Source organism: Pleurodeles waltl, chromosome 2_2, assembly GCF_031143425.1.
Source record: "Pleurodeles waltl isolate 20211129_DDA chromosome 2_2, aPleWal1.hap1.20221129, whole genome shotgun sequence".
NCBI classification, from domain to species: domain Eukaryota; kingdom Metazoa; phylum Chordata; class Amphibia; order Caudata; family Salamandridae; genus Pleurodeles; species Pleurodeles waltl.
In genome coordinates this window covers 818,056,425-818,079,107 of record NC_090439.1, presented here as the reverse complement: position 1 = coordinate 818,079,107, position 22,683 = coordinate 818,056,425, and the positions used below count along the sequence as shown (strand labels likewise).

Sequence of the window (22,683 nt, the reverse complement as noted above, 5' to 3'; positions counted from 1 at the left end):
GGATAGAAAAACCTCCAAAACACATTGTAGAATCATCACAGATTTTGCTTTAATTTACAATCATTGTTAGGCTAGGATGAGGTGCTGTTATATTGGCCCTGGTGTTTGCTAGCACCTTGGGAAACCTGCCAACCCCACACATTTCTGAAAACAGCTTGAATGGATCCCTGAGTCCCTGCCCAAATAGTGCATCTATCCCCAATGGAAATGAAGATTGCGGATATTTAGGCATAATTTTGATGCTGGTGAGGCATTCTATGTAAGAAAAAGTGGTGTGATCAATATAAACACCACTTTTGGATCCTCTCAGGTGCCCTATTAGACGTAGGTCATACTTTTCCCGTTTGTGCCATGACACACGTTTAAATAGGTGTGCCATGCACAAACAGGGAAAGTGCGCCCTATAACATTGAATACACTGCCAGAAGGGCAGCAGCAAATTCATGCTGCCCTGAGGGCAGAGCATTTAACTGAAATACGGAACAGCTGCTTCAAAGCCAATCCATGTTTCACTGTGCAGGTGGCAACCCACCTGAACTTTAAAGAGGGATTAGAGATTCCTTTGCAGTCGGGTGCAGTAATCTCAAAGAGGAAGTACCCTCACCCTCCCCTCCCCCCCGAAATAGGACAACTTTGAAATTGTGACTTGGATAGGGGAGCCTTGGGGGCTTCCACCAAAATGTTCTCTAAATGGAAAACCATTTTTTACAAATTGGCACTGGTTCATTTAAGGAACACGTGTTGATTTGAAAATAACATTTCCTGTTTATTAACTTATTTGATACTACCTGTATCGTAGCACATCAAGCCTAAAGTTTAATATGTTGATGCATTAAGTTCCCTTGGAAGTCAAAATAGGTGTCCGATACCCTTTAAGGTTTGGACACCTCCAGGACACATGCTGCCAGTCCCCAACGTTTTCATTCTACAATCTTGAGCAACAGAGCAAAATATATGAGCCCATTCATATCTCTGAATTTGGCTCCAGAGACACATTTATAATTAAATATACATGCCTCTTTCTACATTTGAATTATAATGATCTCTCCAATATTCCTATCTCATTTTATGAATAGGTCATTGATTCAAGTTTTGTAAAATTGTATTATATAATATATTGTACCAACAAGTAATACTCACTACAGCTGATTCCTCTGAAAGTAGAGTATTGGCTAGCTCTGCAGAATTTCCAAAAATAGCATCTTTGTTACTACTAAACAAACCTTAGTTTGCCTAAAAGAAAACCAAAACCATCCTTTATTCTTGATATACAGCAGTTGCTTTCCACCGTATGCTATAAAAAAATAATTTATAGCAATACATGCCATTTTCTAATGAGCAGCGCTACCAATGTTGGAGAAAACTATTACCTTTTTCTAGGGCTGTTAAAACTGTTATATTGAAGTATTTAACAAAACACATTTTCCTATTTACAATTAACTGATAGAATCAAGCCAAACTTTTTTGGACAGCGAGGTATCATCAGAAGACATGATAAACCAATTGCAAGCTCCTGTAACATATACTCTAATATAGTTTTCATAGCCACATATCATTTTTGAAAAATTAAACCTACAAACAATATTGGCAATAACAGTACAGATTGAAAGACTCCATCACAAGGACAGATTCTTGTTTGTTTGATACATTTAATTTAACTAATTGCCTTTAAGGTCTGTATTGTTCCAGACAACATTTCAGACCATACTTTTGAATTGCTTGAAAAAATTAGATTGTAATTTACAAGGGACTTGGAAAGAAAATTAAGAATGATGGTTTTATTGGCATCTTAAGGCCACTCTGTCCCAGATAGACAGCTAAAGAGCCTGATATCTTAAAAACAGTTTCTTAAACCTATTCACTGAGCAGGAATCAAACCACTGCACCATTACATTGTGAATTGTATATTACGTATAGAGAACAAATAACCGTAAGGTAATGTCAGCAAAATCATATTAGTTTAAGTGACATTACATGCTCTCTGACCACATGACATCTTGGAAAGTAGCATCACATGACCTTTAACTGTGATGATTGATCATTTTGCTTTTGATGAACATTCAAGGCTGAAATATATTATTAAAAATCTACCATGTATCGCCTATGTACAAATGTTAGCTTCTAGCCCTCTTGATGCCCTTGTGACGAGCACTGACAATATTTATCTGTCTTTTTCAATAATAGAAAGGTTGACATACTTTCTTGTTTAAAAAAGAAATATCCAATTTACTTAGGTCTACTTTCAATCACATTTTCTTTGTATTGCTTATTTAGGTATTGGAGGTACAGTGAAGAAATGAGAGCAATGGATCCTGGTTATCCAAAACCTATCACTGTTTGGAAAGGAATACCAGAATCACCACAGGGAGCCTTTGTTGATAAAGAAAATGGTAAGTATTGTCTTACGGATTATAACATACATCTTTACATCGGCATACATATGGATGACTGAGCAATGACATCTGTAATAAATGCCAACATTTTGCCAAATTGTCCCTTGTGTCTCTTCAAGGATTGTAATAGTTCAAGCATCAGTCAGATTGCATATGTAGAATTATTTCACATTTCATGCATTAATATAATACAAGCAATGCAAAGGCAAAAGGTCTCTACAGTAAAAAGAAGAACTAACAGTTTTAACAATTCTGTTCGTATTCAAGCAAGAAAATCCATTTAATTTCAAGATGCTGTCACAATGCACATGTGCTCATTTGTCACAATTCATGTGCATGCATCAGAATCCATATGGGTGCATTCATCATGAAACATGCTTGTGCATGCATTATGACGTATATCAACTATTTCGCTGTTTTTAGATTACCATTCCAACATGGAGGTTCACCCTGTTAAGATGGTATATTAAATGTAAAATATAAATAAAAACAAAATGCGTGCTAGTGCAAAGTGGCAGGCAGCACTTTGCAGCTGCTGGGATCTTGTGAAAAAGTGAGTACTATTAATGGGGAGGAATCACAGGGACCATAAGGAAGGGAAATAGAAAGTGAATGCACGGGTGGATAGCAGAGGAAAATACAGGGGGAGAAGATCCAGAATACACATTCACTCACTTAGAGTCCTGAATACAAAAGATGCAAAGACTCGCCTCAATCAGAACACTTTGAGACTCAAATGATCCTAGATGGGACAAGCACAAGTATAGGGTGGTAAGCCAGTGAGTCAATATTAGGCACATAAGGTAGACAATAAAGACATCAGTCACTCAGCAAAAGGCTTACCCAAAACCCACTCTCAGTATATTTTGTATTGTAGAAAATAAGTTGGCCAACAAACAGCTGAAAATGTTGTAGCCAAGACTCCAAACTTGCTTCAGTGTTATCTGGACTGTTGAACTCATAGTATGTGTCATAGGTACATAAAAATGGTGGTGGAGAATCAGGTTCAAAGAAGGTAAACTGATACAACATTTATACTGCACAGCTCACAACTGCACCATTTAATCCCACTACATTTGTACCCTCCCTTGCTACTCCCATATAATGTAATCTTCTTCATAGTTGTTGCTAGTTAGCGTTTTTTGGTCTGGCACTGGATGTTCACTTTGAGCTCCACATGTGATGGAAACAACCATCTTACATTCTCAGCCACAAAAGTAAGCAGAATTTTACTTCATATGTGCCATGATCTGAGTAGGGCACAGTTGTATCTCCACTTGAAATATCACCCTGTATAATACTCAATTTTACCAGGTGGAGAAATCCACACACATTTTCCTCCTGTGGAAAGCAGCATGGAAATGTTCATATAAACGGTCATGGAATAAGGATGGGATTCAGTAATTCTCGGTGCAGCATGATGGTCCCGAGTAACTGCCAATGATCGGTTGTGGTAGTAGAGACACTGAACATGGTAATGTGGAGCCCAGAAACTTTCCCTCTTATTGGCATTCTAGGATTCAGCCAAATAAAGATGCTGAAGAACACAGACTTTCTCTCTGATTACAAGGCTATCCGCATTAGGTTGCAGGTGTATTTTCCAAGAGTCACAGCTTTGTTAGGGCCTTACACTCATTCCGCAAAATGTATTTGTAAATCTTGAAGCAATTCTAGCCTTTTTAATACTGATTATCCTCCCAGTTCATAAAAACGGGGTTGTAAACAGCATTATAGCTTTAGACAGGCTCCTTAAATCTGAATGTTCTTCGCTAAAAGTACTTTAGAAGATCATGTGGTCCTTGAAAAAAGTAATTTGTCATGAGCAACCAGGACTTAGAATAAACTGCTTCAATTCAGACAAAATGGCAGTTCTGCTATCCACTGTGGAAAAATATGTCAACTTTAGGGTCCAACCAGTTTATTTAGCTGAAATTGACTTGTTGACTGCCTTCAAGAGAGTTGATAATGCAGTCATACCTGGAGTATTGCTCGCTCATAAGGTATGCAGACTGATGCTACTCATGAGGGTAAATGCTCTTCTGCTGAGAGTGATAATAGGTACATGGGAAGGTTTACATTACCACAATCTTTTTTTGCACTTTATTTAGTAATGGCATTCAAGACCATATTTATGCTTTTACAAGATCACGTGGTGCGCATTTTTATGCCCACTTTTTTTTAACACATTATCAACTCTGTGGATAATGCCTGACCTGTCCTATCTTTTATGTCCTATCTTTTTATGTGCTGAATTCTTGGCCCCAGCTGCAGCATAGTTTGTGAATACTGAAAAGTGTAAGCTTACACAAAAGTGCAAGTTTATCTTTGAAAGTCAGGGCCATATTATCTAACATAGAATCCCAGAGGAGACAAAGGTTTTGGTAACCTCCTCTTGCACACCATGTTTCTTGGTGAATTTCTTTGGTTTGTAGGCCTGGTTTCTTAGCACCACCTGTCTGGGAGATGTGATTACCAGAAAAAGAGTTGTGTAAAGACAGGGACTGTGGTTCAGCCCATATGTTGATGTTTGTCTCTACAAACATTTGACTGGAAAACAATTGTGTTAATTCACCCAAGAAGTAGTTCAACTGCTCATAACGGATAGGAACTTTGTTAATGGAGACACCATGCAAATACAATAGGGAAGAGCGTAACATAATGTGATCACATGGCCAATAATACGAGAATTGATTTCTTCTGGCACATTTTAGAGGAAGGTGCTTTAGATTGTACACCTTGTCAAAAACCAACCATGCAAAGTGACTTTACATTGTGAACCTTCTGAAAGAATAGGAAGAAGTGTTACATTATGATCACCTTGCGAAACACCATTAACAGGGACTTTGAGTTGTGAACCCAATGGGGAATGCAAAAAGTGGTTTTACATTGCAAACTCTCTTTCAAATACAGTAGAACGTGGGCGGGGTTTACACTGTGATGCCTTTGTCAAGTGCAATAGGAAGAGGCTTTATGTTGTGAACGTCACAACAAGCACCATAAATATGGCTCTACCTTTTGAACTATTTGACAAATTCACTAGGAATGGGCTTCACATTGTGAACGTTCTTACAAATGCAGTACGAATGCATTTAGTACAGAGGTTTGGCCATAGTAAATGCTCTGTGTTTCAAGAAGACAGCTTCATTTTATGTTAATGTTTACTTTTCCTCGTTCTAAAATGATTAATGGTTCTCCTGAGGTAAAGCAACATGGGCATATTTATGTTCAATGTCAATTGTCTTACTTAACTAATGTTTAAATGTGATTACCAAGGCAGTGGACCTTTCTTTTTACACTATAAATGACTTGGGAAAGCCTGTAAATGTGATAATTTTCATTGTGAAAAGCTGCATATTGTGTGATAGGCCAATATAGGGCCATTGCTGGTTTTAACAATTAGAGCCTGATGATTTGTGAAATTGTCACATGGTACCTCACAGATAATGGGAAGACTAAATTTTACAGGGTACGTTGCCGTCTTTAAACGTTCTTGAAGGTCTGTGAATTGTACCCTGATTAATCTGCAAGACCCCGATAGGAGGGGCTCCAATATGTAATTCCACTGAACATCTTGGTAATATTGCCGATTTGATGATAATATTTAGTTGTGTCTGTAGTAAAACATTTCCGTTTTAAAGAAATAGCACTGGCTGGAAATTGGTTTATTGAGTGTTAATGGTGTGCATTGCTGTGCACTGGGTTTCTAGCCCAGAGAAACCATCCTGCGGCTGCCTTGCACTGTACTACCTATTTACCCTTAAAGCATGTTTAAAGGAGCACTTGTTCCTCAACTTGATAAGCATAGGATACAGAGTCCACAGGACACAAGAGGTGAAAGACCAAAATTGACTGTATAAGGGATGGTACTTCTGACTGCCTTGGGACCTTGGGAATACAATCTGTGAACTCTCCCAAATACAATAGCAAGTGGCTATACATTGTTAACGTCTTGCCAGGCATCATAAGGAGGGTTTTACATTGTGAACTCACTTACAAAGACACTAGCAATTTGGGGTAGTTACATTGTGAACCATCAGTCAAATACAAGAGAAGGGAGTTTTACATTGCAAACACCCTGGCAAAGTATAAAGATCAGCTTTCAATGTTGCTGTTAGTCATACACAGTAGGAATAGGTTTTTCCTTATGGACTCTTTAGGTCTGACCACAGTAAATGCTAGATATCTTAGAGAAACGTTTTATGTTCATGTCAGTCTATATGTTGAGTCTGCCTGAAACAATTGCTAGGGCTTTTAAGACAAAAGCCTCATGGTAATGTTTATCTTCATGTTAATGCCAATATGCTTACATTATTATTCCTAAACATGATGACAAGACACGCAAGCCTCCCATTTTACAGCGTGAGTGACTTGATTCAAACTATAAATTACTTGATTCAAGTGAAAAAAGGTGGGTAGTTGGTGCCCAGTTTAGGGCACTATGGTGTAGGGCACTATGGTGAGGAGGGTCCATAACACCAAAGGACAAAGATCCCCACTGTTGGGACCTAGTAATTAACAACTGCCTTTGGGAAATTCCTTACTGGAAGGACGGGTGTTACATTGTGAACTACTTGCCAAACACTATAGGAAGGGGTTTTATATTGTGTGTCTTGTGACAAATACAATAGGAAGGGCATTTTACATTGTGATCTCTCTGTCAAATGCAATAAGAAGGTGGAGTGGCAACCTTGGCAAACATGGAAGAAGAGGTTTTACAATACGAAGTCTGGTGGCTTCAGTAAGTACTACAGGGAGTAATTTTAAATTGTGAACTCTATCAAACACCATAGGAGGGGTTTTTACATTGTGAAATCTTTGAAAAATGAAGTAGGACTGAACATTACGTTGTAAGCACTGACAAATGTAACAAAACGTTTTACATGTTGAATCTCTCACACTGTGTTACGTTTTTGACTATCTGACAAATACTAAATACAGGGGATTTACATTGTGAACAATCTGACAAATACATTAAGAAGTTGGTTTAATAATTAAATAAAACAAGCCTGTTTTTGTAAGACTGAAATTATACATGGAATCTTCCTCTGGCCATTGTCAGATTAAGAAAACTACCCCTTTTCGAAGAGTTCACATTGTGAAACCTGGCTCTTAGAGTATGAAGACAGAGCAGTCTAAAGCTGACTCAGGGAGGTTTTATGGGCTAGAGACCAAGAACGGAGCAACTCAAAAATAAAACATAGAGGGACCCTTTTGCCCTAGTACCCTCTCACATGCCTCATTCCTCTTCTACTGCCCACACTCCTTTTCTCAGGACACCAGATATAAATGACTCTTCCCATGTAAGTGCAGGGTGAGCTATCTGCCTTGGAGGCTTCATATTGGAGTCAGACCTCGTGGCACAGCCAACACTCGTCTATAATGTATGTATGTAGGTAGGTATGTATGTAAATGATATTTCTGTAGCTCCAACCTAGCCAAAAGGAAACGGATTACTGTATGGGGCAATGATAAGGATAAAGTCAAGGAGAGATAGGAGATGTAGCCAGTTTGTGGGTGGATAGTTCTTTATAGATCTCGTAATGAATTTGTAGTACTTTTGATTACAAATCTCACAATCAAACTCTCGCTGATCATTTTGAAGCAGCAACTCAATCAGTTGTGGAAAATCAGTATTTTCCCTTTAAAAAACCGTCAAGTTTATGTGGATTTGCTGCCTCTGAAGACCTTTGATCCACCACCACGGATTACCACTTAAGAATCTTGCAGTGGCACAGTTTTCTTTTAAAAATCTAAATAGATTACACTAATGCCCCGTTTTATCTGTGAAGTAATCTGCAGTCGTTTAACCTTGCCAGCACCAAACAAAGTAGCCCTGAAAACCATCTGTCCACCCCACTTTTTTTTTAAAGAAACCACCCAGAGGAGGATCTTTTTCAATGCTCTCCTTCTTTAGTGCCAAGATGCCTAAGGCCATTCTACAGGCAAAAAGGGTGGCATTTTTTTACTGTGGAAAACATCTTAATGTATTTTTATTTTGTGCACATGTTCAGAGACGTGGCAGTTATTAATGCAACAAGGGCAGTGGCACCAGGCCTGGGGCTGTGAGCAGCCCACTACATTCCACCCAATGAATAGGTGCCTTTTATTTTCCAGACAGTGTGTGTGACTCTTTTTTCTTGCCCGCATGGGCCCCATAGCCTCCATGCGAGGCTCCTTTGGCTCTGCTTTCAATGAAGTTTTTGTTAGTGAGACAATAATTCTATCAAGGCGATATGTATTTTTGAAGGTAATGTACAAACCATCAGCATATCTATCACTTGTCGTTGTTTTTCACGAAAACGCTAAGAATAGTACAATTACAATATGTTCTATTATCACGAGTAGACTTCTGAAAGGTGTATGCTGGTGAATGTCTACTTTTAGCCATCTCAGCGCTGTATTAGGCCCAATCAGGTAAGAGGTCGCCATATTGAAACTCTCAATTGCCCATAGCGCTGCCTACTAATAGCATGCTCCTTTAATGTGCCCTCGACACGAGAACACCATTGAAGATATTGATTAAGTTTTGCAGGGACCAACAAGAAAGAAAGTTGATGTGTCAGGTGAGGGCTAAATGGTGAGATTAGTTGCTCTGAACATGTTCCTTCTAGAGCGACAGCGATTACGGAAGATGAAAAACCGGTCTGCAGTTTCCTTCAGAAATGATGAGACAGACCACAAACATTCTTTCATCCAGTTAACTAGCGTATTGCTAAACGAAAGACCCTTTGTTTTCTCGTTTAAGTGGAATTGTATGTTACATGACCACTTCAACGTTCAAACTGGACAAAAAGGTGAATTACCGACAGCTGACATCTGTAATTTAGTTTGAGCATGCCGCCTTAAAAGGCTGCTTCTTCTAAAATATTGAACAAATACTATTCAAACGCCATTTAACTGTCATTACGCTCATCGGTGTTATCCATTGACAAATAGTGTATTATTATTCTCAGGTCTCACACAGATTACTTTTCATGATAATATAATTGCAATACTACCTTCGAAGGCTATGACCTAATTTAGAATAAGGTATAGCTGTGCCTCATAAAGAATAATTGTATTTGGCCAATAGAGTGAAATTTATGAAAGGGACTTCTAATTTAAGAATGGTGCAGGGAACATCCACAGCAAAGGACCAAAACTCAATATAACCAACATGGCTCGCAGTGGCCATTTAAAACCACACACACCCATTTTGGGGCTTAGATGATAACATCCTATTTATAGTAACCAAGGATTCAGCCTTATTGCTCATCCTTTGCTACATGTCCATGTACCATACTGATGCCGCTTCTCAGCAAGTACAAGATTGCTAACCATGTACCTAAAAGGGGGTCCATGTATACCTCATTGTTTAGGAGAGAGGATAAGCAGGGCCATGCTGATAGTATAGTGGACCGAAACTGTTTGTTGCATACCAACTCTATCCGCTTGAATTCCACAAACATGCAAACCCTGCCACTAGGACGCTTCTGTGTAGCTTTCAAATGGCTGCCATCCATGGGCCTACTTAAATACAAAGCATCACCTCTACAATTACAGTAAATGAATGAAGAATACGAGTCAACTCTTAATTTCTGAAGGCACATGCTTTGGATTCTTCTCCCATTATCGATGGCCCACAACAATTGTTTTTGCATTTGTTATTTCTCGGCCAGATTTCTATTGTTAAAATACTTATGTATACACATGGAATAAGCAAACAATTCCACTGGATTCCCCTTTTGGCTATCCTGTTTGTAATCAACCAATGCAAACAACAGTTATTTGCTTCCACTAGAAGCTCTATACTCCAAACTTTCAACAAACTGTGAAACTACTCATAATGGGGAAAGTGTTTGACTTCAATTCTTGTCCCTTCGATGATTTTGGTATTGAGGTGCCATATATGGTTAGGATTTCTATAGAAGTAATTAACTTCGGGATTAGCTTTTTATAGACAGAGAAAGGTGTTTTACTCCAGTAATGTTTTAAATATGATACTCTCTACATATTGTATCCACAATATTGACTACCAATGTATTGTGAAGGTAAGTACATATCAGTAACTATAGATTTACCATTCTTATTTCAACATCTACCTTGATTAGAAAGTTCGATAGATAGATAGATAGATAGATAGATAGATAGATAGATAGATAGATAGATAGATAGATAGATAGACAGATACCTTCAGTGTACATAGATATGTAGATAAGAAAAGTAAATCTATACTTGTCCATTTATACATACCTTCACGATTTTGTCGTAGTGGATGTTGTGGACTGTGTATTTTGACAGGACAATACTATGTCACATGATATTGTGACCTTAGTTCGCACCAATCCAATGAACAGAAATGCATTTATATGGTGCAGTACTAGACTCAGAAACATCAGAGTATGTAGAAGGAAAGGGGTGAATTGGAGAAACACTTCCATCAGCACTTCACTATCATTATCGCTTCACTATTGTCATACCACAGATGCACTTCTTCCATGATGATAATTCGGCTGACTAGCAGTGAGAAGCAGGCCAGAATTTCTCTATAATGTATTTAAAACATGGCACTAAAGCTAGGCAGACGATAGACCATGACAATCACTATCACTATATTGTAAAGACAAGTATATAAAGGTAAGTATGGATTTACTCTACAATATTGTTATAATCCACAGATGTGAAGTTAAGAATATTAAACCTTTCCTAACCCATATATGCTTACCCTAACTATAGAATAACAGTTAATATTATTGTATTTAGGTATTTTTGACCTCAATGTTCTGACATAATTGAAGTACTATACTCAGGAAGAGGGGACAATCATAGAGGAGCTGAAATATAATTTTTCATTATAGTGATAACACTGGCCCCAATCCCTGGAAGTCTGGACAGTACCTCAATCATGCCCTTATATGTAGAGTAGTTAAATACAATTGAGCACGCTTACCTTCATCAATAGCAAAAAGAACAGATGATGGACGGAATGCTGAACAAATCAAACATTCACCCCAATCACGGATCTGGGGTTAATCCACAGGTTTTTCTTCTCACCATGCCACCTCAGTTTGGACCCAGCCTTATGCAAATCAGTCTTGACCCTGCCCTCCATGGGAGCAGTCCATCCCAAACTGCCAGGCCAGGCACTCCCTGGACCGGAAACAAGCATTATGGGACTGGTTTTGGGGTATCATCTAGGCTAGCTTGAATAGAGTGGCACAGTGAGACAGGGGCCCACATCTGGGCATACCCTTTAGCCTTAGGGTGACAAAAGCAAAAATAACAGATGATGTAAGGAATGCTTAACAAATCAAATATTCATCCCCTTCCATCATCTGTTCTTTTTACCTTCATCAATAGTAGCAGCTAAATGGGATGAAAGACCATCATAAACTAGGGTTTCAGTAGACATGTTATCTTAGCCTTGTACATTCTTTGAGGTCACAAGGTGAAAGCCAGCAATCCATATCCATAGTGGACACACTATGGGACAGCAGAACATTTCTCCAAGGATGTCCGGCAGTTTCTGTACATAATAAACGGGTCCTTGTTCCTAGAATCTGGATAGATTTGCCTCACAAACACAGTCATCATCAAGCATTTCAGGCTTATAGGTGCTTTGAAGATTGCACCTTCTGCAACCAGTGACTCCATGAGTTATGTATTTGATGTGTGTTTAACAATTATCAAGTCAGTCTTTGTATTATGAGGAACTTTTGTTGGTGTTTGTTATTGTACGTTGTTGTCTTATTAGATTTACTTCATCAAACTATTTTAGACTTATTAGTTGTTTCCGTCTTGTGAGTGGTGCCATTTCCTACATGTTCGTGTTCAGCCGATGACAGGTTACATTTTCACAAACAATCTTTCAATGTGGAAGTAATTTAAGATCATCTGTTGTAAAAGTTTAGAGTCAACAGGTCTTGGAAGGCGGACATGATACTTGCTATAATAATTTTTAATTCACCAGCTCAATAATAAAGAACATGTCATTGTAGGTTTCAAAGACGTTCACTAACTTTATGCTTGAGAATTTTTTGGGAGTTAGGGAAGTGAATAAGATTATAGAGAACTAAGTGTTTGGTGGATATTCTATGAGTGAACAGCCATTGTGTCACAGCTTATTAGGTCTTAGTTGCAACTGGCTTGACATGCTTGCCTTAATTTTATGTTTTATTTCATATATTGTCATTAAACAGCTACAGTAAGTGATAAAGTATTGATTAAACAAAGGAATTTAGGGAGGCAGAAATGGCAAAGGTATTCAAGCTCAAAAGCTTGGTGGAAGACGTGTGAAATGTTTCGGAATATTTTCTTGTCAACCTGGAGGTAAGAAGAAAAAGGAGGAATGATTTGGAGTAATGTGCCTGGATTCCACTGTGATCTAGCCACTGACTGCACCTTGCCTCGAACATTGTGAAATTATGTTGGGAACTTGAATATAAATGGTGATGTACGCAGTTGGTGTGGAGAGTTTACAGAGATAACCCAGGCCTGTACCATGATAGTTTTAAATTCAATCCTTTGTTATATTGACAACCATTAAAGTGACTTTGCAACTGGGGAGATTTAATCAGACATTTTAAGCTGGATTGCATCAGGTGGCAAAGTTTTGTTGAGAGTTTTCCCAGACGACCATAATACACGCTATTGCAGAAGTGTGTCAGTGAAAGATCCACTTCATTGACAAGATTATTTAAAGTTTGCAGTCATGGAGAATCCTACAGGGGCAATGCAGGTGGAAGACCTCCTTCTAAGTCCCAGTTTGAATTCCTGGCCACAGTTTAAATTGAGTTGTGTTTGATAATACAGTTGTAGAAGACCCTAACATGTATGAATGAGTTTGAAGAGATTACTTAGTTGCCAAGGAGAGAGGCCAAGCCAATTTGAATTCCTCTGGACCACCAGAATTGAGGAGTAGTCTCTCTGTTTATTTGACTTTCAAGCAAACTAGTATCAATATAACCCCATTAGGTACAGGGGACTTGGGTGTCATTAGTGTAAATGTGGTAGCCAGCATTATAGCCGTTAGTGGTTAAGGCACACCACTGGTCACATGGGGCATATTAGAGAGGAAGAAACCAAACTTAAATGTTCAGATGCAATTTTAGATGAACTGCTTCATATAGTGGTAACAACTTTGTTGATATCAGACATAGCTTGGGGAACCAAAGACCATGCTTATTCCCATCTAATTTTAGACTAGTCTTCAATTTTCATACTGCAAATATGTATTTAAGCAAGTGAAAGTCTCTGTTTGAAAACTGTTATCACATGCTTTAATCACAAAGGGTCAAAGGAAATCTAAAAAATTATGAGAATGATTTCTCCAGGTAGCACCAAGTTCTTCATTGATCCAGGGAATACATATTTTTACATTCAAATGTTCCCCAGGGTAACTCATATATTAATAAAGGCAACTAATTCGTATTGATGTGATTTAAGACAATCAGAAGCATGTCTTATGTACATACTATACTATTGTAGAGAATGTAAGTGAGTCCTCTACCACTTTGTGTAAAATATGTGAAGGTATAATAGACTGCTTCAGGGTGAATAAAGAGAATAAAATTAGAGCATTTAAAGATAAAGTTTACGGTTTGTGGTGAATAAAGAGAATACCAAAGAATACCTATAAAAATACTAAAATTCACTAATTGAAACAAATAAATTATAACTAAAAATGATTCAGGCATTATACCTATCTGGTATGCTTGTATGGAGGTGATTCTGCACAAGGGAGGTAATCATCTTTAATGTTATTTGTCCGTTACAAGAAGGTGTGTTTTTAGGTAGTTTTGAAGAGTGATTTGATTGCTGGCGTGTGCTGCAGTGTAGGGGAGTTTACTTTGGGGGTGATTAGCTGATTCAACCTGAAAGAACAAGTTGCTTGCAGATGTACTACAGATGAGCATAGGGGCAGGATACATTGAAGCACCCTCATGTATCAGTTTGAACTTCACTGATAGGAATGTATTAAGTAGCCAATTTTACATACTCATAAAATACTTTTTAGGCTCTTGTCTGAGTAATAGTGGGGATGGATGAGGCTGTTACATACATTTTATACATGGTACCACACTACAATGGAACTAGAGAAATGGACAGTTCCATTTATATTTCTAAATTGAATGAATCAACATTCATTATTGAAGAGGAGAGCTTTAGCATATTAGGAAGTAAGAGTTTCTGGTGAGCTGGAAATCCAGATGCTGTCCAGGCAGTGAAATATGATAGGGGTTTGATTGAGCTCTTTATGCACAAACAATGAGCCATTCAGTGGAATATTACTGTTAGGCAGTCTGAAGTATGAGATTCGAGGTTAGTAGAACAATATGGAAAAGAGAAGAGGATTTGGGTGTCTTCGTGTAGAGATGAAAGAAAGTTGGGATGAAAGGAGCAGCCGAAAGAGAAAAAGGTATCACCTAGAGGGGTGCCAGAGCTCAACCACAGAGGATATCAAAGTCATTAAATTACTCGAGAACAAACGGGGGAAGCACCAGGAGATGGGGAAGGAATGGTCAGAGATGTTTAAATAGATTCAGCTGAAGGGTACATCAGTGATGCCAGGAGATGAGAACTGTGAGCAGTGTTGGGCGAATGGCTGAGTTTGATGTTGGAAAGGATGAGAATTGTTTCTAAGATGTTTTTATGAGCAGAGGAGTTAAAGTCAAAGACATTACAGAGGTTGGTTTTGCTGGGGCAGAAGGCATTTAAACCTGATTGGTGGGGCTAGTAGGTTATGCGGAGACAAACATAAACATGGTTAAACACAAATAGTTTGAGCAACATGGAGAAGAAGAGCTTCACCTAAATGGGGATGAAGGACACTGTAGTTTGATCACCTTGGAGAGGAAGAACTTCGCCTAAATGGGCATAATAGACATTATATATTTCATTAATAAAGGTAGAACCATAGATATTTTAAAACAGGATGGAAGATGGTTTTAAGAAGGATGTTCCTTATAAAACAGGTCTTAAACAACTAAAGAGAAGGGCAACGATGTTTAACTGGGTGCCACAAGAGGCGGTCCCAGGGTGCCGGATGGGTGACAGTAGGAGGAGGCAGTCAGTCAGCTCGACTACAGAACCGAACACAAAACTGTATGTGTGAAAAATTTACACTGACCACTTGTAGCTCAAAAATAATAGTGGTCTGATTTACAAAGTCTTTTAATCACTTAAGTTTAACTTTTTTGCACAGAAAGCATGTTTTACAAATGAAAATGTACTTTTCTATTCATAAAGCTGTAAATGTATGCTCTTATTTTGCTTTACTCAAATGTAATATTACACCACTATGTTTCAGTCTGACATGGGATTAAATCTGTTCTTAGATTAGGGGAGTGAACATTTCATTCATAGATATTACCATTCATAGTTCAAGAGCATGCACAAATGTATTTAAAAATATTTTCTCAGCCCTGCCTTTGATTGACGATTGAATCATTTAAAGAGCGTGAGTAAAATGCCATCCACTCGCTAAGAACATAGTCATAATTATGTGTAAGGTGTGCTTGTACCATCCTTTTCATCTCCCTACTCTTCGGATGAAGCTGCTACTCTAGTAATGTCAAAACCTGACCTCTGTTATATAGAGATAATAATGATGTACAAGAAATGCTATAAACATATGTTACATGCATTCTAAATTATATGGAATTGAAAAAAATAAATGCCAAAAACCTAGTTCCATGTGAATTGAGTACATTTATTTTGTTAACATGACTCCATTCTTATCTAGACAACAAATGTCCCCCTAATGAATATGAAACAACGATGTAAATAGGTGGTGCTTAACTGGTGCTATGAATCTACATAAAAGATCTGTATATACAATTGTTTTGGAAGGTTTTCACTCAAGAAACAATGATATGGAATGCATTTACCTTCATTAAAATGCAGCAAAAAGTGAATGATCATTTCGAGGGCAAATCAAAGATGATTGCAACATATGTCTATACCTATGGATGACAAAGGACAGTAAAGATCGAAGTCCCTGGACGAAAAGGAACAGTATAAATTAAGAAGAGGGCGTCCTTAAAACAGCTGGGTTCGGGTATCATGGACAATAATCATAATCAGTACATCTATTTGAATACGTGGTACTATGAAGATACTAATTAAAGCTGTGATCAGCATAAAGTGAAAACAATAATAATAAGTTTGCAAGTCGTAGTCATGTACTTATGCTCATGCTTATATTGTATAAAATTAAGCGAATTCATCGGAATAGGAAAGAGAACAGTGATGCAATCATTCTGCAATAAACGCTAGGGTGATATTTAAGAAGGTGTGAGAGGCTAATGTGGTGTTAGGGAAAACACCCATTGATTCATAAATATACTTGTTGTAACCCTTTCATATCCCTTTGAAAGGAAACCCCGGTCCTAATGTTATTCTCCGCCGGTTACTCATGCCACATGATGAATAAACGTGTCACATATTTGTGGTTTGTGTGCTCATGGAACTCATTCATGCCCTAATGAGTGTCCTACATGCTCTGGTGCCTGTTGGGGCCAGTTTAATGCAATCAATAAAAATACAAACAAACATCTGTAGTCATGTACCTGTGTTCTTAGTATTCTTATTATGCATCATGCATGTAATGCATGCATGAGTAGGATCACTTAATTTCGAAATAGTCATTCAAAATTGAACCTACCCAGTGGAGTGCTAAAAAAGCAACCATTTGCTTCCAACGCAATTTTGAAGTCTTTTTAATATTCACGAATGCTCTTGCTACACTTCAATGAACATTGAATTAAAAGCGAAATGCAGAACGTTCTGCGAAGTGCATCAAATGATGCAGATGTCTATTTAGGGACTTTTGGGCATGTCTGGGAAAAGGGGTGGTTATTTTAAGAAAGGGAAGGTCATTTGGGAAATCGTACTTTATACCTATTCTTGATGTGTGTAAAATATGTGTACATTTCAGGATCCAAATAGACGGGAGCAGAAGTTGTTCTAGCCTATTGAACTATCTTATCATACTAGAAAAGACTATGGAATGAATGTGTATTTAGATGGCAGCTATTTGAATATCTTTCTGTATGCGTGATTTGTTTTGTTGTTGACATTACATGTTAACCAATTTATTTGTAATTGTCCGTAATGCATTTGCAAATTGTGCATGTTTAATCATACTAATTCGACAGTTACATTTGAAGGCCTTCATTTATGCAATGATCCTTGCAAATGTACGTTTGACGTAGCTCTGTTGTATGCACCAAATAACTAAAAATTATGAATTGCCACCAAAAATACATTCTTCTTTATCTGAGAAAAAAGAAACTGTGATAGAGCCCATTCTGAAATGATGTAACAAAATACATATTTGTATCTTACAGGATTCACCTACTTCTACAAAGGAAAGGAGTACTGGAAATTCAACAACCAGAAGCTGAGGGTGGAGCCCGGGTACCCCAGATCCATACTGAAGGATTTTATGGGATGTGATGGAACAACAGACAGGGACAAAGACCGACAACAACCTGAAGATGACGTAGACATTGTCATCAAACTGGACAACACAGCCGGCACTGTGAAAGCCATAGCCATAGTCATCCCCTGCATTTTGGCCTTGTGCCTACTTGTATTGGTTTACACTGTGTTTCAATTCAAGCGGAAAGGAACACCACGGCACATACTGTACTGCAAGCGCTCTATGCAAGAGTGGGTGTGATGAAGGGTTCTTATCTCCAGCGGCTTGTGATAACTCAAGATTCAGCAAGAGAGCTGTGATGCTGTTTCCAGGCTGGGAGCAGGAGTCAGTCAGCCTGGATCAGGCTGATCTTTAAAACCCAAGGGGGTTGCCTGTCCCGAGCATGAGTGGGAGTTCACTCAACTAGGAAGCTTCCATGATACATGGTATCTGCCGTTTCTTAAATCCTGCAGAACGTATTTCTTTGTCATTTGGTTCTAAGCCTTTCCTCTGCACGCTCAATGCCCAGCTAATTTCCAGGATTTAAAACAGAAGAGGAATGAATAAATAGTACCCTATAATTTTCCCACTTTTTTAAATAAAATTGAGCTTTTCCTCTCTTAAAGCTAATGTGTTGTTAGCTACAAAACAAACACCTACTGAGATTTAGAAGCAAAACACAGCTGAACTTACAGGCAAGTGTGAACAACCCAAACAGCTTTGTCTCCAAAGAGAATTGCTTTCTTGTCTGCTATCTTTGAACTCCTCCATCCGGCTCGGTCAAGCAGGAGACCTGAATAACAGGCAGGACCTCAGACTGTTCTGACAGCCGCTCTTCAACCAACAAGGGGCCAAAATATCTGCAATATAGTAACAGCCTTAATAAGACATTCATTGTTGTGTTTTATACAGCTGTTCTGAGCTATGTTCTCAATGTTTAACACATTTATAGCCTTCATATATTCAAAGAGATCCCTTTGTTTCTTTTCTTGCAACCTCATTTTTGTAGTTCTTTTGGGGGCGTCCTGCCAGAAGACTCGGAGCGTCAGGAAGGCAGCTTATAGTGGTTTACTCCCTGCCTGCACAGCTTTTTGCAGTGGGCCTCTGTATTGTAAAACAGAAGCCTTCATGGGAAGCTATTGCAATAGTGTTACTCTGATGAAGCCTTTGGGGAAGACTATTGTGTGTGTTGCAAATCAAAGGCAGGTGGCGTATTTAAAATGGAACCTGAAGAAAAACAACTGCTCGTGCAGTTCGTACAAGACATTGTATTTTTAAAGGTAACATTGCTAAAAGTATATGCAGGAAGCAGGTGTGAGGTTTGTTTTGTCTCAGCTCTCATGTTAAATAAAGAGTGCATTATTTTCACAAATCGGGCTGAGAGGTGCATTGTGTGTTACGGTTGGCTTTGCTTTCCCTACTAACATCCCTTTGGTTGCAGACCAATGCATTTCTGCTCTAACTGTATTGAATGGCGCTTTGATTTGCCTCAGTAACTGAATGGTGCACACACACAACGCTGCAGTGTCCGTGGGAAGCAAATAGGATGGCTGCATGTACTGTCCAGTGCATTTTTAACATATCGCATGTTTGCAGTTCTCAACGGGCTAGCAAAGCCACTGGCGGTTATGAATGCATCCAATCATGAAAGGAAAATATATGACCACCAAAGCAGTTCATTTTGTGTACTGCTTTTAATGACAACAGTATTGTCACGTCAGTGCGACCTGCAGATCAGGTTAATATCAATGCTTTTTTCCTGATAGGAAAGTCAGCCACTGACTGACCTTTCTATTGATTTTAGTAACTGCTCCATGGAGCAATAAGCTCATGGGAATTGAGCTGGAAGCCTATTAAAGATGGCGGAACAGTACGTGCTCTGTGAGCCTGGCATGTGTGAAATACAGCACTGAGAATGTACTGTAGCTTTTGAAACAAAAGAGGAGCTTGCCTTGAACCCAATAATTGAACTGTTGACAGTCATTATTACGTTATATATTGTTATTCTATGAACGGCACATTGTCTCCATGTTTAGTACTGTCTCTTGTGTTTTTACCTTTGACCTTTAGTTTGAACTCAGACAAAGTGGCTAAAAACAGGGATGGGCCACTGGGCTTTTTTTTTTAAATAAGATATGTGCAAACTGCTGCGGCAGCGATAACAACAGCCAATGCAGATAATACTCAGTGTAGTTCTCTAAAGGTACACATTTTTCTATACGTATTGTGAAACTTATATTTCATACATGAAATATTTTTAGGTCATATTACTACAGCTGACTTTGATACATTAACCTTACAGTTAAAATGCAAGAACAGTTTTTATGTGAAAAGAGATATAACTAGTCTTTTAAAACCTTTTCTCTGTGGTTTAGCTGTCACACTTATTGTTTCCAATCAGATTGAAATCCTTCATTCCTATTTACACAATTACATGCAAGCACATTTACAACATTTTGGTGTGTGTTGATATGTTGCATGAGCACAGAAGTGCGTTTTGTTTTACAAGGGGTGTTGTATTGACATCTGATCCTGATAGCATTACTCAGGAAATTGAAAACATGTTTCCTTTCTTTGGATTAGTCCTGCTGTGTGTTATGTACCACACAGGCTGCCTTGTAGGCCAGTTTCTCATTGCATGCAGGGTGATATTTCAGAGGTCCAGGGGAACCCCTTGATCTAAAATATGATAAGTGTTAGGTTCCAGTCAGATTGCGTCCATAATGTCACAAGACTTGCAGACTATTTGCATTTACATTTCCACCTTGATACCTAAAAAACTATTTAAAATACTGTAAAACCAATCATTCCAATTTCACAAACGCACAAGGGAGAAAAGACTCTGTGTACGTGTTAAATTTGTCAGTTTCTGGTGAGGCATTCTTGTGTTAGCCTTTACCAAATATTACAATGCGATTTAGTGTAAACCCCTTTGCTGTGCCGTCCCCCACTTATAGTCTGACTTTGCTTCTAATAAACACTAAACGTATCGTGACCATACAAAAATAGTTTACGTTTTTTGTGCAGAATGTTTAGATTCCTTAAAACAACATTTACAGGACGTAAAAGGAGATAAAGGGTAGTTACTTAGACGGACATCATGCAGAAATTATTGAAATGTTCAGAAAAAACATTAAGCTTTTTCGTACCAAGTTTTGTACAACTTAAAAATATAATGGCAAAAAGTAGGAGGTTGAATCCAGCATAAGCAGCACCTTGGTCTGAGTGGGGTAATGGATTCCCCAGGAGAAAACGTAAGATAATACTTAAAAATTGTGCTCACAAAAAACATGAAAAATGAATCTATTCCTTACATTTGCTTGGGGTCTAGTGACTTCTAAATCTGTGATGAGGGCCTCCTTGTCGGCTTCCAGAAAGGCTCTGTGGAAAGGGAGACATCTCAGCTTGCTGTGGTCAAAGCCTCAGGTGGTCTTGGTAGTATCTGTCTGGAGACAAAGAAGTTAAATGGTCTTGAACAATGGCTGAGTTATATATCTTCAGATATGCCTCAATCCAAAACTAGGTTCTAAAATCATGGCCAGACTGTTTCCTAGGCAGTTCGTATGCCTGGTGTCAATGTTCCTACTTACAAGCAGCACTGCAGTTTGGATGGATATAGCTTGGAATGATGTCTACACTCGCTGAAATGTGACTCAATCTCACTCCTTGTAAAAGGCCTTGCTTGCTTTGTAGAGACTCCCAATTTGCCTTATGAATTGGTCTATTTGCAAATTTATTTTGTCCAGTGGAGCTTACTTAACAGCATGCTTCACACACTTCAGTATCATTGCTTCTTTCAGAAACCCATTAAATTCTTGCAAAAACCCACAACATGGCACCAGATTGAAGTCCTTGAACGCCAGGGGAACATGCAATGGGCCTAATCGATAGTAATGTTAGGATAATTATTGACAGTCCGCTGGCCATATTTGATATCACTAGAACAGTTCCCTTTTTTGTGTACTATTTTTCAGTCTGTCTTGATAAACCCTGCACACTCACATTTCTCACCTTCCACTTAATGTTGCATCACATTAACTAAGGAAGAGAGCTGTCTCTGCTCACAAAGATCCTGCATGTGTTGCATATGTTGCAATAGTAGATAGCATTATATTATGTACTCCCACATACACCCGGTTGTAATTTCATAGAAAAACTATTTCTTGGAATACCATTACTTAGAAATTGTTTCATCTAAACTGTTTAATGGACATTTTCAGAATGAATGGCATTTACCTTTAATTCAGGGAACTTTTTTTATACTTCTATATTTTACATTTGCCAAAATTACTTTAGATGCTTTTAATTAACTGACCCATCACCACCTGTAAACACCATACATTGGGCACCCCTCACAACCCCTAAACATCATCAATCCCTGTCCCCTTACCACACTTAAACTACACTTATCCCTGAACCTTAAAAGCCCTTTCTACCCCAGCAACCTACTCTCCCTGAACCATAACATTACTCACTATCCCTAATTCCACCCATTCCTGAACCCTAAAAACCCCTTTCTACGCCTAAACCCCACCCATCCGATAGACCCTAAAACAGCTCAGCACATCCAAATGCCACCCATCCCTATACCCTAAAAAGCCCTCACTGTCCTTAAAAACCAGCCATCCATAACCTATAAGAAGTCCTCATCATCCTAAAGAACTTCCCCCTAAACCCTAAAATCCACTTTCTACATCTAAACTCCACCAATCCCTGAATTCTTACTACCACTCACTAGCCCTAAACTCACCCCATCCATGACCCCTAAAGCCCCTCAACACTCTTACAATCCACCCATCAATAATAACCTAAAACACCTCACAAACCTAAACACTACTCATCCATGAACCCTAAAATCCCCTCACCACCCATCTGACCCCTAAAACC

The 22,683-nt window shown here is 38.5% G+C and overlaps 1 protein-coding gene across 3 annotated transcripts in view; it reads left to right on the top strand.

Moving 5' to 3' along the window:
- MMP16 (matrix metallopeptidase 16) overlaps nt 1-19,165 on the top strand; it is a 483,190-nt gene extending 464,025 nt beyond the window's left edge. For all 3 annotated transcript variants that reach the window (XM_069220442.1, XM_069220443.1, XM_069220444.1), the window contains 2 exons: nt 2,275-2,390; nt 17,723-19,165. In XM_069220442.1, the coding sequence (XP_069076543.1) occupies nt 2,275-2,390; nt 17,723-18,057 (451 nt within the window). In that variant the 3' untranslated portion in view covers nt 18,058-19,165. The remainder of the gene's footprint in view (nt 1-2,274; nt 2,391-17,722) is intronic.
- Nucleotides 19,166-22,683: the final 3,518 nt, after the last annotated feature.